At 39.7% G+C, this 17,762-nt stretch overlaps 2 protein-coding genes across 10 annotated transcripts in view; both read left to right on the top strand.

The window, feature by feature from the left end:
* The window catches only part of mboat2a (membrane bound O-acyltransferase domain containing 2a), a 53,798-nt gene extending 42,565 nt beyond the window's left edge, over positions 1 to 11,233 (top strand). For all 4 annotated transcript variants that reach the window (XM_086050539.1, XM_086050538.1, XM_086050537.1 and 1 more), the window contains 7 exons: positions 845 to 1,031; positions 1,912 to 2,104; positions 2,935 to 3,038; positions 3,122 to 3,186; positions 3,313 to 3,445; positions 5,279 to 5,430; positions 6,733 to 11,233. In XM_086050539.1, the coding sequence (XP_085906665.1) occupies positions 845 to 1,031; positions 1,912 to 2,104; positions 2,935 to 3,038; positions 3,122 to 3,186; positions 3,313 to 3,445; positions 5,279 to 5,430; positions 6,733 to 6,886 (988 nt within the window). In that variant the 3' untranslated portion in view covers positions 6,887 to 11,233. The remainder of the gene's footprint in view (positions 1 to 844; positions 1,032 to 1,911; positions 2,105 to 2,934; positions 3,039 to 3,121; positions 3,187 to 3,312; positions 3,446 to 5,278; positions 5,431 to 6,732) is intronic.
* A 1,946-nt stretch (positions 11,234 to 13,179) lies between these two features.
* The window catches only part of kidins220a (kinase D-interacting substrate 220a), a 49,685-nt gene continuing 45,102 nt past the window's right edge, over positions 13,180 to 17,762 (top strand). For 2 of the 6 annotated variants that reach the window (XM_086050529.1, XM_086050536.1), the window contains exons 1-2: positions 16,928 to 17,074; positions 17,519 to 17,617. In XM_086050529.1, coding sequence (XP_085906655.1) covers positions 16,943 to 17,074; positions 17,519 to 17,617 — 231 coding nt within the window. In that variant the 5' untranslated portion in view covers positions 16,928 to 16,942. Of the gene's footprint in view, positions 13,455 to 14,006; positions 14,133 to 14,937; positions 15,126 to 16,915; positions 17,075 to 17,518; positions 17,618 to 17,762 lie in introns of those variants that run through there. The other 4 variants (XM_086050534.1, XM_086050535.1, XM_086050530.1 and 1 more) reach the window with 4 other exon arrangements.

Below are 17,762 nucleotides of genomic sequence, written 5' to 3'. Positions count from 1 at the left end.
CTCCTGTAAGGGATGCATCTTAGTTAAGAACAAGAGGAGGCAGAGATTAGCTCCAATTCCCCAAAAAATAACTCCAGTAGTAGTCGTCCTTCCCACAGAGCAGAGATAATATATGCCTGTAAGCATGCTCTATTTGCATGCTCCGTATGTGTTAAAGTAGCAGTTTTTTTAAGGTTTCTAAGTAGCGTGACGGAAATGCTAACTTTTCGTTAGCCCATGTCTTACCACATTATATTTTAGCATTGAGCTAGTGCTAATAGTACTAATAATAACCTTTGTTATTATATGGTGTGGTTGAAAATTTGGGTGTTAAAAGTATACAACGTTTAACCCGCTTTCATTTTATGTGTCATTTTTACAGTAGTCTTTAATTGGAAGTGACAGAAAAACTTCAAAAGCAAGCACATTTAGCCTCTTATTTGGAGAACCGTGCGAGTGGGGAGAGTGAAAATAGGAGCTAAGGAATACTTTAAAAAGTGTGTTTTACTGAGTTAAAAATTTGTCTAAAGTGTGTGGAAGTGGTAAAACAGTACAAATATGTATTTTCATATGGTCTCTTTATTGCAGATTTTCCTCTATTGACACATATGGGAATTCAATGGAGTTGAAACTAGCATTGAATAGCCCAAATTGTCTTAGTAAGAAAAAGATTAAGATTCCGCGGTAACTAAGGAGTCTGCCCCAATTCCTGATGAAATTGATTTGTAATTGTATCAATTTGTGTGTCCAAGACGTTTGTCCACATCAGCTCCAAAAATTCCCATCATCTGTCCTCGTATGCCTCGATGCCTTGCTGCGCACACTTATTAATATATCCATACTTTGGTCCCGCCTCGCCTTGAAGGCGAATGCCCAGCCTGCTCGAGTATCTCAGCTACAACTGCAACTTCATGGGCATCCTGGCGGGACCCACATGCGCCTACAATGACTACATGGCTTTCATCGAGGGCACGTGCTACCAACCACGTCACCAGGAGAACGCCAACGGCAAGGAGAATGGAAAGCACAAGCAGAGTGAACCTTCGCCCAAGGTAGGAGTTGCTACTTGTTATGTACTGTTAATGTACACCAGGCATATCCAAAGCCCGGCCCGGGGGCCAAATGCAGCCCATGTTCAAATTTCCACCGGCCCGCAGCCTCTGGCATAGAATTTGTCATGTGTGGCTCATCAGTCCTGTTGACCATAGTACAAAATACACGTTAAAAAAAGCCATTTTATATTTCACCAGAAGATGGCAGCAGACCCGTGGCCCGCACTCTCGGGTGCTTTGGGAAATGCGTGTCATGTTTTGCCTCGCCGTACTGGTCACTCTTAAAGTCGTGTTAAGGCCCTGATAGACCAAACCGACGTCGGAGGTCGTGAAACGTCGTGGCGTCTGAATGCGCCGTCTGTTTCGTGTAGTGGCCACCGTCGTAGTGTCGTAACCCGTCCATTTTCAACTCACCAAATCTGGCCCTCTTTGCAAAACGTTTGGACACCCCTGATCCACACACAGAACAGGAGTGATATGGCTCAGGTGGTAGAGTGGCCGTCTCCCAACCTGAATGTCGTGGGTTCGATCCTCAGCCCTCGTGACCCTGTCGAAGTGTCCTTGAGCGACATAATGAACCCCTAGTTGCTCCCGATGCTGCGTCATCAGTAGGTGAATGAGTGTTAAAGCGCTTTGAGTACCTTGTAGGTAGAAAAGTGTAATACAGTCTGCTTCAAATGTTTCCATGACAGGGGGCGCAGTGTTGCCAACTGTGAGACTTTGCTGCTATTTTTAGCGACTTATTCCATTCTCTATTGACTTTTTAAAAGCCACGAGCAATACATTTAGTGGCTTTTTGTGGTGTGGTTGGAGACAGTGTCAAATTTTCATTGTTATGAGTCTGTTTTCTATTTTCTATTTTCTCTTACTCGCCACTTAGGATGATGTCATCTCCAAACTGTGCACATGCGCCATTTCTCTGGGCATCTACTTGTCACTGTGCAAACTGATCCCAGTGGAGCGCTCCATAGATGAAGATTTCATTAACAACACACCCTTCCACCTGCAAGTGGTCTACCTTTACCTGGCCATGCTGGCGCTCAGACCAAAGTACTACTTTGTCTGGACACTCGGTGAGTTCGATTAGGCATAATTTTGGATTTTGAGGATTTTTTGAGGGGGAGGGGGGTTGATTCTTTATGTGGTGTGCAACATAAATTATATACAGCAGAGTCTAAGTTAAATTTTCCATTTAAGTATTACAACCATTATACTAAATTATAATTATAAAATAGCAGCATAAAGAAAAAAAAAAACTCATGGCATTGGATATCAGGCTTCTTCCAAAAGTTGATAAAAATATGTTTTAGATATCTGCCAGCGTATATGCACAGATGAGATATCAGTCAATGCGATCTTGGTTTACACAGATTGGTGACATTCACACTCTTGCCTGCTTCAATAAAACAAACACAGTAAGTAAAAAAACATCTGCTTGGAGCCTAATTCTAAACTACAGCGAGAACACAGACCATAAAATGTAGCCGAAATATCTTGATTAGAGATGTCTTGACCATTAGATAAGCAGCTAAATAATCTGTAAAGTTTGTTTATAGAGTTGTCACTGCCGGGTGTTAATGCTTGTTGAGTTCTAATTTATGTATAATTTGGGAAAATGTGCATGCAGGTTGTTTCTTGTGTCCGCTTTGAAGGCAGCCATATCAGATATTTGATACTTCAATAGATAGACAGACAGAAATAGACAGACAAAAATATCCGATATAGGCATTAAATCGAAACTAGCCACTTGGACTTGCAGTGTAACGCCAGCCCTCAAAATATTGATATTAGAGCTCCCCCTGGTGCTGAAACCGCAAAGTGCATCCTCGCCTTTGCCGCTTCGCTGCTGTTAAGTGAATTCTAAGCAGGGGCTGTAACATTCATTTGTGTGTTTCCTCTGCAGCTGATGCCATCAACAATGCAGCAGGATTCGGCTTCAACGGCTACAACAAAGATGGCTCCCCAAAGTGGGACCTGATTTCCAACCTCAGAATTCTAGACATTGAGGTTAAAATCGTTTATATTCATTGTTTCCTCTTGATGCCCAATTGAAACCGTCGTCTAACCGCGTGTATTTTGTGGGCTTTCAGTTTGCCACCAGTTTCAAACTTTTCCTTGACAACTGGAACATTCAAACATCTCTTTGGCTCAAAAGGTAAAAGCACACATAGGAGTAATTTACACAATTTGTAATTTGCTTTCTTGTGCTTTAATATCCTGGATTCATTCAGTTGAATATTTTTTTTTCATCCTAAATTCTCCTCACCGATCCTTTCCTCAGGGTGTGTTACGAGCGCTGTCCCATCAACCCCACTGCCGCCACCTTCCTGCTGTCAGCAATGTGGCACGGCGTGTACCCGGGCTACTACCTGACATTCCTCACTGGCATCGGCATGACTATGGCAGCACGTGCAGTAAGTAAAGATTCAACAGTTCTTCCCACTTGAATGAATTGGACAAATTTGCACTACACTCCCTGGGCAGAACAGTCGGGGTACACCTACACGTCCCAATAAGATTCAATGCAAAAGTTGCATCAAAGATTCCTGTGGTTTTTTTTTTCCTCCGCCAAGAGCAAGATGTGACAGATAATCTTGGTATGCAAGTGCATCTCAATAAATGTGGACACTGTGGAAAACGTTTTCCAGTAGTTCACTTCAAAAAGTGAAACTTTATATAATTTTGATTCACTACACACAGTGAAACATTTCAGGATTTTATTTTGTATGATTTTGATGATTATAGTTAATAGCCAAGCAAAACTCAGATTTCACTATTTCAAGAAATTTGAATACAATATAGGAAACTACCAAATTTGTTTTTAATATAGAAATTAGGTAGGAGTTTGCCTTCTTAAAAGTGATTTTTGGTTTATCTGAATGTGATTTTTATTCGTTGAATGACATTTTCAATGATTCTGGTTTATTGGGACGTACCTGGCTGTGTAAATGCCTTTCCTCTAGGAGTGGGCTACACTGTAATAAATACCTCAACCCAATTCATTGCTATCCACTGGAATAATCAATAAATGCAGTAGCTCCAATATTGCCCTCCTTTCCCCCCACCCCAGAATATCAAGTAATTCTTCTAGGTTGCTGCAACCACCTTTTATTTTGACATCTGATACAATCTGTGTCGCAGTAGATGCAATTACTCATAACACACAGCTGACTGTAAAAGACATCTGTAAATTTGGCGTTAACAGAGAAAGCTGCAAACATTTGAACATTGACCTGAGTAGAATTAGGGATTGAAAAAAATAATACACTGTATTGCGTTTCGGCAGTTAAATACAAATAATGGCCTCCCTGTCCCCCCAATAAAGAGCTTGCCCATAATAGACACACTATAATAATCATTAGTTTAGCAAATGAACACCCCTGACCATTATGTGAGGAAATAGAGTAGACTCGTTTGTTCCCACCATAAATCAAAAACTACTCAATGATTTCCATTTGTGGGTTTGTCAAGCCGAAGTAAGGCACATTAATCGTAAGGCGCAATGTTTGTTCCAGGAAGTGTTTGTGAAATCTTCCATGTATTTACTTTTTCCATCTTCCTGAGTTAGAGGCTCTTTCACCACACTTACTTGGCAAGCCAACAACACACCACAAAATTCTTTGCATCCAATAATCATACAGTAATTCAATTAAAGTGAGTGCCCCGATCAGTAAATATGAGAATTTTGATGGTGGCCATCAAAAATATGGGTCATTTTGAAGTTACACTGAATACATTCCAAACGTAAAACCATATATAAAAAGAAGCGTCTTTGAAATACTTTTTGGGCTCCCATGCCTTTTAAACACATGTAAACTTATTGAAATACACTTTTTAAAGAAATTTCTTAACGCCTGTTGTCACTCTCGCTCAGAATTCTAGCCAAAGCGTGCTGGCTTTTCGCTATTTGTCACTCCCAGTTGAAGTTTACTATAAAACTGTACTGTAAACTATACAATGATAAATTACACTGCATCTCTTCCAGTAGACCTCAACGCTGCTCGACATGTTGCGGCACAACGTTGTGCTACACTAAAGGCAAGGAACTCTAAACTGGAACTTGGCTGAATACTGTAAAAAAACCACCCAAAAACGGTCTCTTCAAAATCTGCGATACAGTGGAGGGCGCAAATGATCACCCGCGATATAGTTTGGAACCCTGTGTCTACGTATCGAGTGAAGAGGTTGATTTGCTTTTTAATTTGCCAAACAAGTTCAGATGACATGATGCTTCTTTTTATTTGTAGGTAAGGCACAACGTCAGACCTCACTTCCAGGTCTCTGACACATACAAGCGCATTTATGATGTCATCACGTGGGCTTGGACCCAAGTTGCCATCAGTTACACGGTGGTGCCATTTGTCCTACTGGCTGTGGGGCCCTCGATCAAGTTCTACAGGTATGAATTTGTCTGTGTTAAAGCCACGCAGAGCTGATTACTGATTTTATTACAGCAATTAGTAGAGCAAGACTTTCATCCTCTTCTAATGGGGAAATTACTGTAAAACGTAACCCAGAAATGGAAGTTACGGCGCATGGCGGGCATATAAACGTTTCCCACTTGTTAGGCCGCTACAGTTAATGAGACATCTTAATTATTGAAAGCTAGTGAGAATTTATGATGAGGACATATCTGCCGCCTTAATATGGCTACGGCGCTGCCTTGGAATGCACATACAATAATTAGCAGCATTATTCAAAAATGGAGATTAAATCACATGGTGGCGACGCATCAGACAATAAAAAAAAAAAAGTCAACTCAAAATACACTTTTGATTGCTATTACATCAGTAACATCAAGTCAAAATGACATGACAAATAACCTAGGTCATACTACCCGGTTATAGAAAAAAATGTCATTTTATAATATGTATTTAAAAAAAAAAAAATCCAATCTTGTTTTCTTCCATTAAATCCAAATATGACTAATGCTGGTGCAGGCACGGTTCAACCTTTTATGGCTTGAGATAAAGCTGCACATAACCATAATATTGTTGTGTTATGAACTTAAGCAAACAAGCAAGCATGGAAAACAAAGATTCTGCTGTAAAATGAAATGTTGAAATGGACTCAAAACATAGACATAGCCAGGGTTAACCCTCTTATAGGCCACTAATTAAAATACTTGGGGAATTAAACATTTTAAGACCTGAGAAAAATATTGCAATATTACGAAATACATTGTATTTTGTTTTTTTTTGCTGAATTTCTTATTTTCACTATAATTTCTTAGCAATTTATTCAAACTGAAGTTGTTCTATGACCAATAAATGTGGACTGAAGAGACTCACTTAGATTCACTATGTATAATGTTAAATTTTCTTCATTTCAAACAAAAGCAGAGAGTTCCAAGGGTCAACAGCATCTCTTATAAAGTTAACAAAAAAATTAAATAAATAGTTCCCTGAAGTTGACACAATTTTAAATTGATCTATTATCGGCTGTCAGATTATTATTATTATTTTTTTAAAAGGCTCACGCCGATATTCGTAAAAATGCTGAATATTGGCACCGATAATCGGCCCAGTCGGTAGTCGGTCCATCCCTAATATTTTGCACTGTCTCATTATTAATATCGGCAATTCTAAACAGTTCTAGGGGGCGGAGTCTATTATTTATAGATTTTTGGTATTCCCTGCGGGCCTCGCAAATAGCGAGTGTTCGCTGTCTGCACTGATATCTGTTCCTGGTGTGTTCGTAGGTCCTGGTACTTCTGCTTACACCTTCTGTGTCTGCTGGTAGTCCTGGCCCTGCCGGTCCGATCGCGGCGTCGCGAGGCCAAAGGCCAACAGGAAGGCACGCTGACGGACGGCGGCGCCACAAACAACTGCAGCCAGAAAGACAAAACCACATGAGGCTCGGCACAAGCATTAGTGAGACAAACTGGAGACCACTGAGAGCTGGAGTCTGTTTTACGGACCAGGAACCAAATATTGGATGTGCTTGGACAGAACCTGACGATACTTCCAGTAGCAAGGAGGACAGAGTGGTTGCATTACATTTTACTCGTGGAAAATGGAGATAAACTGAATTCCAAGCTGCCTTAAACCCTCTATGTACCTGGCAGGTGAAACAACACATTTGGATGACACTTGTACCAAGAGTACACGTGCAGTCTGTATGTGGAGGGTTTTTGTCATTGTCTGGATACAAGCCTCTGTTAGGTGGAAACATTACGTTTATCATCAGCTGCCAACTTTCAAACAGGCCTTAGGATCCTCAAAATATTGATTTCACTCAACCGGGTGTTGACATTAATAATAAATGTTTTGTATTTTGATGTGACGACACCATTACCGACGCTTTCTTTTGCAGAGATTCGAATGATTAGAAAAGTCCCAAAGAGGAAACCAGATCTCGTCTGTCTCCAGTCGTGGAAAAGTCTCGCCCAGTGGATTTTTTTTTTTTTTTTTAAATATATACAGTATATATTTTTGTTGTGCTTTTTGACAAACCTGACTTATCAGCATCAAATATCTGTGTGTTTCAAAAGGGAGATGATTAACTCTGATGTGACTTTGGATAATATTTTTCAAGATTTTCCTCTTTGAGCGCCGAGGGTGGAATTATTTTCTTTTCTTTTAAGTTGATTTTGTTTAACCTGTTCCTGCTTTTCACACTGCAGCCTTGCTACTTGCCACAAGCCCCTAAATGACAGTAATGTAAATACTGCATTTCCTCAAATAGTGGCCTCTGCTTCAATAGGCGCTAATTACTTGCGAAGTACATCATCCACTTTAATAAATGCCTCCTTCAAATAGACATCTCACTTTTCATCTGGAAAAAAAAGTAGTGACTGTAATTAATAGGGTTGAACAATTTGGAAAAATAATCTGATTGCGATTTGATATGTGATTATTTTTTCAAGGTCCTCTTAGTTGTTAACTTACTAAACACTTAGACGTGTCTTTTAAGCATGCACAATGACGTCCCAAAATTCTACAGAACAAAAGTGTCGTGAACATTAATCAGTAAATCAGATTATAATAATGCAAACAAATCTGTGGCTTTATCACTTCAACTTTTCATCTTTTACAAAACAATGAAATCTAAACACGTGGACTGCACTTCTTAATCACTGAACTAAGGATCTACGCACATTTTAGTTTTGCGTAATATTGGACTTTTCTCTGCAATTCAAATGATATAAATTGTAATTTACTAGTAATGCTATACAAACCAAAGCCCCCCCACTGCTGAATTGACATCTACCTACTCCCATCTGCAATTGATGAACTAAACGCCCCTGGCCACTATTTGTGGAAACACGGTAATTAATAAAAATACTTGTTACAAATCTTGCACAGTTACATCAACAGTGCTATAATCACATCCTGTCACTTGTGGGGACTCTTATTGCACACAGACATTAACTACTAAGCCCATTTGAGCTCTGTTGCTATCAAAAAACAGCAGCACCAAAGCACCCATACAATTTCTCAAATAATACCAAGTGTGGCGTTTTACGCAGTATTAAAGTGGAAGTCAGGCCAAAACTGTTCTTTACAATAATGTGTTTTATGTGCCTCCACCAGTCTAAACACGGCATTCTTATGAATATTGAATTTGTGGAATATGAGTTAAGTGGCAAAATCCACCCATTTTTAGCCATCTCTGGCCATTTTGTCACTTGCTGTCAACTGAAAATGACATCGCAGTTGCTCAGGGTTCAGGTAACAACCACTCGTGGCTCAGCTTCGGAAAACAGGTGAGCGGTGATTGGTCGTTACCGGAGACCTGAGCAGTTGTGATGTCATTTTCAGTCGACAGAAGTGACAAAATGGCCGCCCCGTGGGATGGACAAAAACGAGTGGATTTTATTACTTTACTCATATTCCACAGGCACAATATCAATCAGAATGTCGTGTTTAGTCTAGTCGGGCTGCATAGAACTTGTTATTGTACGTACATTTTTGGGGTTGACTTCCGCTTTAACTCATTCACTGCCATTGACATAATTATTTGTCTTTTCACAGGCCAGTCATTCAATCCCAGGAATTTATTTATATTTTTTTCAAACGTTAGGGTAAAAGAGGGTCTGAAAATGTCTGGCAGTGAATGAGTTAAGAAACCCTTATGAAGTTGGTGTCATTAAAGGAGCGCCCCCACTAGTCTAAACACGGTGATCTGATTAATATCGCGTTTGTGATATGAAAGAAGCTGAGAAATCCACCCATTTTTAATCCAACTCACGGGGTGGCCATTTTGCTTTGTATTGCCACTTGCTGTCAACTGAAAATTATGTCGACATGCAAGTAGCAGCTACAAGGAAAATGGCTGCCCCCGGAGATGGGCACAAAAGCACATGGATTTTGCTTCTTAAAGTGGAAGTCAACCCAAAAAATGTCTCTACAAAAATGTGTTCTCTGAGCCTCCACTAATCACAACACGGCATTCTGATTAATATTGTGTTTGTGGAATATGAGTTAAACAGCAAAATCCACCAGTCCTTAGCCATCTCAGGGGACGGCCATTTTGCCACTCTCTGTCGACTGAAAATGACAGAACAACTACTCAGGGCTCACGGTAACCTGTTTTCTGAAACTGAGCCATGATTGGTCAGATTTTTCAGTTGACAGCAAGTGTCAAAATGGCCGCCCCTGACATGGAAAAAAAACTTTACTTCTTTAAGAAAAAAGCTTACTGCTTAACTCATATTTCATAAATGCAATATTAATCAAAATGCCGTGTTTTGACTAATGGAGGCGCATAGAACAAATTACTGTAAAGGAAATTTTGGGGTTGACTTCCCTTTCAATTTATACTCCACCAATGTGATATCAATCAGAATACCATTTTTAGACTAGTAGGGGTGCATACAACATATTGTAAAGAAAATGTTTGACTTGACGTCCCCTTAACAGTGTTCAGTATACTCCGACATGTTATCACTACACAATGTTGTGTGCGTCAGTCGTTACGATTCAGGGAGCTTCGCAGCTTATAAATTCAGCGTAGTACTTGACGTGTCTCTGCATTTCTCCATACAAATCCCTTTTACGTTATTTTAAACCCCACTTGATATAAATTGTAATATATATAAGTCCATATGGATCAATGTGCCTCCTCCCCAGAATTGACACTTTTCCTATCTTCATTTGTGAAAATACATGTCCCTCACCTCTATTTGCAGACATTTGGGAAATTGATAAGACTTATTACATCTTGTACAGTTACAATAACAGTGCTCTAATCACACTCTGTCACATTAACTGAAATTATCCTTATTTAAGAGTCGGAGTAGCCATAATTATCCCAATGAACGGGACATAAAATGGTCCAAATTGGTGCACAGTGCATAAAGAGCACATAATGTACTGAGGCTACAAGAGTGAGTGCAATTTGATTTCATTGTGTTGTCATTTTACTTGATGATGTTGTACAAAGACCGGATGTTGTGTTAACTTATTTTTTATGTTAGAGTAGGGGATGTTTCAAGGTGCATTTACTGTACGGTGTAAGAGACACTGGGTTCTTGTGTTGTTTTTGGTTCACGTCAAGCCTTCTTGTTTGTTGTAACTCACACATGACACCCTTGTGACGCTGTCCTGACGCCATCATTGCTAAAACGTCACATTCCGACATATCCTTCAATTGAGGAACGTCATGTTCACTTTGTGACTTTTTTTTTTGGTTTTGTTTTGCATTTGTAAAATAACAACAAAGCAGCCAAGTTGACTATGAAGTTTTGGATTTCTTTTGGAGATGGTTTAACATTTTGCATATTCCTGCCATAACTCTGTGTGTACTGTATGAGTATGTGTGTGTGTGTGTGTGTGTTCCAGTGTTCATGTGGTTCGTACATGTGTATATTTGTAGCGCGGCCCTGTAAAGGTGAAAAGCACCTGTAAGATAAAAAGAAAAATGATAAGGGATGTCAGTCATTCTGCAAACGAAACATTTAGGACATCATTGCACTGCATGGCCACCAAAACCAGCAGATCAATGCAAACTGCTCCATATGTCCAAAGTGCCAAAGCATTCAATGGCGCATTTTTTTTCCTGTTTGTTTTGTGTGTATGCGTGCATGTGCGCCTGCCTGTGTCTGTGCGTGTGTGTGTGTGTGTGTGTGTGCGCGTGCGTGCTTGTGTCACATAATGTTATTTTTGTGTCAGAAGGAAATTTATTGAAAGATTTGTATGACAGTTCATTACAATTCTGATTTATGTGGCAAAATAAAGAGAGGTTATTTTTAAACACCACTGCTGATGTTTGAAAATAAATGTCTTTTTTGTCCAAATTGATTTTAAGTCAAGAAAAGCCTAAAAACTGACTGTGGCGATTAATCATGGGCACATTAAATGGTGGCAAGAGTGTGTAGACCCCCATTTAACATGAGTTTGAATGTGACTAGTTGATTGTGAACAAGTCACTGCTAGTGTCGTGGTACACACGCCTGAGTTGTTTGCGGGCAGCGTGGGATCGGTTCCTGTTCAGTGACAGTGTCTGTGTGTGTTCCCTGCGACTGGCTGGCGACCAGTTCGGTGTATAGTCCGCTTTTCATCCATAGTCAGCTGGGATAGGCTCCAGCTCCTCCCCGCGACCCTGTACAGGATAAGCGGTGTGGAAGATGACACATGACACAGGATTGTGAACAGTTTATTCTTTCGGTTTCCTTTCAATTCTTTCAGTTTTAGGAGCGTGTCCACCCTTGTGCAACCACATTATCTCAGTTGTTGTTGTTTTTCTTTTTTATATTTTCCCATCTCAAAAAGATTTTGAAAAAAAAAATCTGTTGAATTGTACTGGTTATAGTCCACTTTAATTGAAAAAAAAGAAAAAGAAAGTTTTCAATTTTTATACTTTTTAGCATTAAAAAGCATTCAGAAAAAAAGTTTAAATACATACTTTTAGCATCTAATTTTGTCTCATTAGTTAAATAAAGGGCGGCACGGTGGTCAACTGGTTAGCATGTCCGCCTCACAGTTCAGAGGTCGTGGGTTCGATCCCGGCTCTGGCCTCCCTGTGTGGAGTTTGCATGTTCTCCCCGTGCCTGCGTGGGTTTTCTCCGGGTACTCCGGTTTCCTCCCACGTTCCAAAAACATGCATGGTAGGTTGATTGGACACTCTAAATTGCCCCTAGGCGTGATTGTGAGTGCGGTTGTTTGTCTCTGTGTGCCCTGCGATTGGCCGGCAACCAGTTCCGGGTGTCCCCCGCCTACTGCTCGAAGACAGCTGGGATAGGCTCCAGCATGCCCGCGACCCTTGTGAGGAGAAGCGCTATAGATAAAGGATGGATGGATGGATAGTTAAATAAAAGCACTTGGGAAAAACATTAAAATACAATATTTCCAATGAAAAACAAAGTAAGCGTGTTCCCCAAAAATTGACAGAAATTTGAATACCTGTGCCTCGCTAAATGTCCAAGGCAGGCTTTTTTAAAATAAAAATTCCCTAATTATAGTTAAACAGGTATAGATTATACAAAGCTTCACAAATGCTCAATATGTGCACCACCTCTGTCACAACACATTTGACTTTTTGCCTTCTGCTTTTACCGTTATTTATTTATTTAGCCTTGTCCAAATCTGCCTTCCTGGTGTGTATTTTTTTAAATTGTAATCCTTCAAAAATGCAAGGTGTTTGACAGCATATTGTAAAACAAAATGCAATTTCGTTGCTCGTGACTGATATCATTCTTCAGCCTAGAAAAAAGAGAGTAAAACATTAAAATAAAATCTAAGTCTAACATTAAACTTTTTACACCTCATTTAACGTTTAGTTTTGTTTTTAAATTAAACTGTCAGTTTTCTTTCGGAAGGCTCGGTATATTTTGATTCTACAAGTTTGCTTTGTTTGAAATTAATGTTATGGTATAATGTTATTCATTTATTTCTTTTTATTTAAAGAATTAATATATAATGTTAATTAATTCGTTTGTCTGTGTCCACAGTTTGATTTTGTAGGCTACCTATCCAAAATAAGTGTAGCTACCAAAGACGGGGCTGTAAAAATCTCAGGTTGCGTGACGTCCCAAAAAGGGCACTTCTGTCAAACCACACCGTTACAACGAGTCCAACTTTTCTACTGACTTTGATCGTATAAGCCAGTTGAACACTTTCTCGAATATAGCTCCGTGGGGGCGGGGTTACGCATTGTGACGTGACCTCCACATACAAATTAAACGTTTTTAAAAATAGATTTTATTCGTCGGTTTAAAGTACACTACGCATTATATTTGATTATTCCCGTTGTATTAACAAATATATATATATATATATATGTATATATATATATACATATATTTCCTTTTTTTCTGGCTCTGTACCGAGTGCTCTCTCCGTACCCCCCACGTCGACGTCATTCAGTTAAAAAAAAAAAGAAAAAAAAAAGACAAGCCTTGCAAATGTAAACGCGACATTATCATGACACTATATTCTTGTAACTGAAAAGCACCGACGTTTTCACAGTTTTTCGTTGGAGGTAAGCGCATTTTGGTTCCTTTACGTGTGCTTTTTACCCCACTTCGTTAAAATGACAAGTACTTGTTGATGTGCTAGCCACCCGGAGCTAACGATAACTAGCTGTTAGCTACTGGAAGTTCAGCTCGCGACTGTTATACTTGTCATCGCCTCTTGTGGATTGAAAACGAAACAAACTATCATAATAAGCCTGCGGAAGCACGAAATCACAGGATAGTCTTGCAAATCTGTCTTTGCTTACCCCACAAACCTGTCACGCCGTGACCATGTGACAGGTAAAAGTACCATCCAGATGTGCTTTCATTTCGATTTGCCTCAAAACAGTTGCCCACTGCCTATTATGCCAAACAAAGCGCATATTACCTTGATTTCTTCAGTATGATTATAGCAACTTAATTACTGTTTTTTTTTTCCTGCTGGTTGGTTTTAAGAGCAGGAAGTAGTAGCGTTGCCTTTTTTAATTAATTGAAATCCATCTAGTATATTGCATTATAAAAACAGCTACATGCACATAATTTTTCAGTGTTTTTTTGGGGGGGGTCTCGTGGGACAGGATCCTGGGAAGTTTTAATATCTTCATGGCATGTAGTGAAGAGCTGACTGGATAAATTTAGAGTTCTTCCTTCAAACTGCCTACTTCTGCGTGTTGCTCACGTTACACTGACGATTATTCCATGAGGTTGGTGCTTTTTTGTTTAACATACACACACACGCTGGGACATAACCTTAAACAGATCCTGCAAATTGATAAATGTGACATTAGCTTATGTTACACTGTATGTGTGTGGGCAGTAGAAAAAGCATCCTGCTGCTTTGAATTAACCTAGAGACACGAGTATTGTTTTATCTGACAGTAACAATAATTCCTTTTTCCGAAAATTGTTCCATGTTTGATCAGAGTTTAACAAGGACTCTTTAAAGTACATAATAATTTACTGTGAAATAAAAGCTTTAAATGACAGTTTTTGACTTACCCTAAATTAAATATGGGTAAAATTGTCCCAGTCATTGTCACATTGACCTTGGATAATCTACTTTAGTGTTCTATATATATTGTTAGACCAGGCACTACACCTCTCATCTTGTGTTAGCATAGCATTGGCTGCTAGCATTGCAATGATGTTTATTTTAAGAAATAATTGTATTATGCAGACACGTCCTAAATTGTACATTATGTATACTGTATGTTGTATGTCCATTTAAAAAAAGGATAGATGAAAGAGAAAAGATGAATGAATGAAATGAATGAAAATATTTGTATGGTTAGGTAAAAACAGCCTCCTTTGAACCATATTCATTTAATATCCTACATGTCCTACAGGACATTTCAACATGCTCTGGTGACTAAACTAATTATCGGTCACTTGCTATTTATCAATTATGTCAATCAATCATTGTATCATTGCACAAAAAGTAGAAATGAGACAAATAATCCCCTTTCCTCCAAATCCAGTGGTGTGGAGCACACCCTGAATGGAAATGACGTGCTGCCATTGTTTGGGGAAGCCATTGGGTGTAGGCCACCCCCCCTCATCTAATATTCAGTCGTGAGTAAAAAAGGAGGTGGGGGATGCCGAGCTTGATCCAGGCAGTGTTTGTAGATGCTGTGTGTGTGTGTGTGGTGTGTGAGAGCAAGGATTACACCGGTGTTTGAAAATCATCTTCAACCAAGGTAAGAGAGAGGCTTGTTTCTTCTTTTTCAATCGGTCATATTTGAATGTAAACAAGCTTTGAACACATGTTGGGTTTTTTTTTTTGGTGGCTTCGTATTTTTTCTCCCCCCGAATGATGAGGTGACGCGGATGTGATGTACTCATCTCCATGTTGTGCTGGGAAACCAAGGAGCAGAGAGGGCGTGTCAACTGTTGCCTTCTCTGTCAACAAAGGATTTTTTCCCTGCTCACGGGCTTGACATTTTCTATGATGGGAAAATAACAAGCAGGTAGAAATGGAATATAAAGACACAAAAGTCAGTATTTGATTGCTTTGGCTCTTTGTACTGTCTGCCCAACTATTATGTCAGGCAGTATTGACCCAAGCATGAGCTTCCTGCGTGCCTTCAGGATTGTGTTGAAACCCTGAGCTGCTTGTAGGAAGAGCCCAACTCGGACCCAACCATCAATTTCCTATAGCGCTTGTCCTTTTTCCGCTTAGCATGAGCTGGATATTACCCTGGCCTGCTGTCTTGGGGCGAGATACCGGGTATTTACACCCTGGACTGGTCGCCAGCCCCCAACCCTGATGAATTATTAATATGTATATCGATCGTCTGAAACCCTCCTACTGTGAAGCGGCCATGTTTAATGGGTTTTTCTTTTGTTCTGTGGAATAAAAGCAGTCACAAGACTTTTAATTATTGCTCAGGGTGAACTTGTGGCTTGGTAGAAATTGGTGTATGCTGCTGTGAAACCAGAACAAAGCTGTTACTAACCCAAATCAAAAAAAGGAGTCTCTTTATTTCTGAACTTAAATTATTTATGCACTATGTCTGCTCCACTTCTCCATCATAAAAAATGTTTTTTTTATGGAGGGGTTTCAAGTGCTTGAGCCTACTTTAAAAACATCTTTTTAATGTTCAGTTTGATTTGATTAAAATGATTTACAATTCCGTGTTTCTTCAAATAGTGGCCTAACAGGCCCAAATTCATCCTCAGATGCGTCTTTAGCAAGTGAAATTCCTCACTTCAATGAATTCCTTCTTTTTTTAAAAATCCCTTCAGAAAAAAATACAGGGGTAAACGAGTAAATTACCTTTTACTATGACACCTGAATGGGCAGCAGGGTGAGGTAGTGAGTAGTTAGCACGTCTGCTTCACTGTCAAGAAGTCTTGGGTTTGAACGCGTTTGCAAGTCACGGGTTATATATTTTATATCTGTTCTATGTGTTTTATTCAAATTAAAATGTGATGAAGCCATTCGTCTCATAGATGCCTAGTTGAGGAAACTCATTGCCCACTGCTGAGGAAATATTTGAATACACAGTTGATCGTACCTTCAGAGGCTTAAAGCTCCTCAGAGGACTTTGATGACTTCTTGACTGAAGCGCTGAGATCATGGCCTTTTAAAGCTCATGAGTGCATACATTTTTTTCATATTTCTGCATGAACAGGCAGAACTGAGGTAGATGTTCTAATCCTGATCCTATTTGTATCAATGCTTTGGTGGAAATAACGACCTTTGCACCCTGTGAACTTGCATGTATGACTAAAATGTACTTTATAATTTGCCTTACACATGTTGTCATTGTGCCATTTTTACAGTTTGCCTTGCCTTTTTTTCCTGGAACCTTTCATTTTATTGAAAGACTGCGCAGTTAAGCTTGTGCAATATTTGCCCGCCAGCCTCACTGCAAAGGGTTTGCGCCCTCTTGCTTGTCCTCCAGCGTTTGTCTACCTGGGACTCACATAAATTAAGGCCCAATCCCATTCCTACCTCTTAAGTGGCGTTCCTCTCCCGCCACAGTGGTGTCCTGGTGTTGACCACTGAGCCATGGATACCACCACCTCCCTGAAGATGACCTCGGTGGCTGTCCAAAGTCTGTTCAGCTACGTGGAGGAAGAGAACCTGGCTGCCGTCAAAGCCCACTTGGACAAGTTCAAAGATGTCGACAGCAGGAGTGATGTAAGTTGCAAGAACGCTCTTGTTTGATTACATGTATACATTACTGGAGTACATCGAGGTGCTGTGTGTCGAAAGGGAAATCATTGGCCTGTAATAGAAAACTGCTATATAGGAAAAAAACTAACACTGTGACTTCTATAGCATGACGTTTTCTCTTTATGTTTTGCAAACATAAATATTAAAGTGTTTTCACAAAGAAATTGTCAGTTCACACCAATGAGCAAAACAAATCTGATACTGAAATACTGATCCCTGAAATTGGTGTGGTGGCAAAAGTTGCATCCCATCAAGTGTATTTGCGGTATCAAATCATGAATGTGTATGTAATCATGTTCTCAAATAGGTTTCTGGATGGACATTGCTACTGTGTGTTCTCAGTTATGGCTGTTTGTGTAGTTTAAATTTAATGAACATGCTCTTGATCTCCTTGTTTTCATCCATCAGAATGGACAGACTCCCCTTATGGTGGCAGCTGAGCAGGGCAATCTGGAGATTGTGCAGGAGCTCATCAGGAGAGGAGCCAATGTTAACTGCGATGATGTTGTAAGCTTCTACGCTCACTTACACAACATTGAAATGAATTGAAAGCGTTCTGGACAAGGTGTTACATAGTTAGAATGAACACATCAATTGGAAAAATTAGGAGTTGATGTTTATGTTACTTTGCGCAGGGTTTGTAGGCGCTTTA

This window comes from Filicampus tigris, chromosome 13 (assembly GCF_054856515.1).
Source record: "Filicampus tigris isolate MCC_2025a chromosome 13, RoL_Ftig_1.0, whole genome shotgun sequence".
NCBI lineage: Eukaryota > Metazoa > Chordata > Actinopteri > Syngnathiformes > Syngnathidae > Filicampus > Filicampus tigris.
Note: the sequence above shows the minus strand (reverse complement) of the source record. Positions and strands in the feature narration are given on the sequence as shown.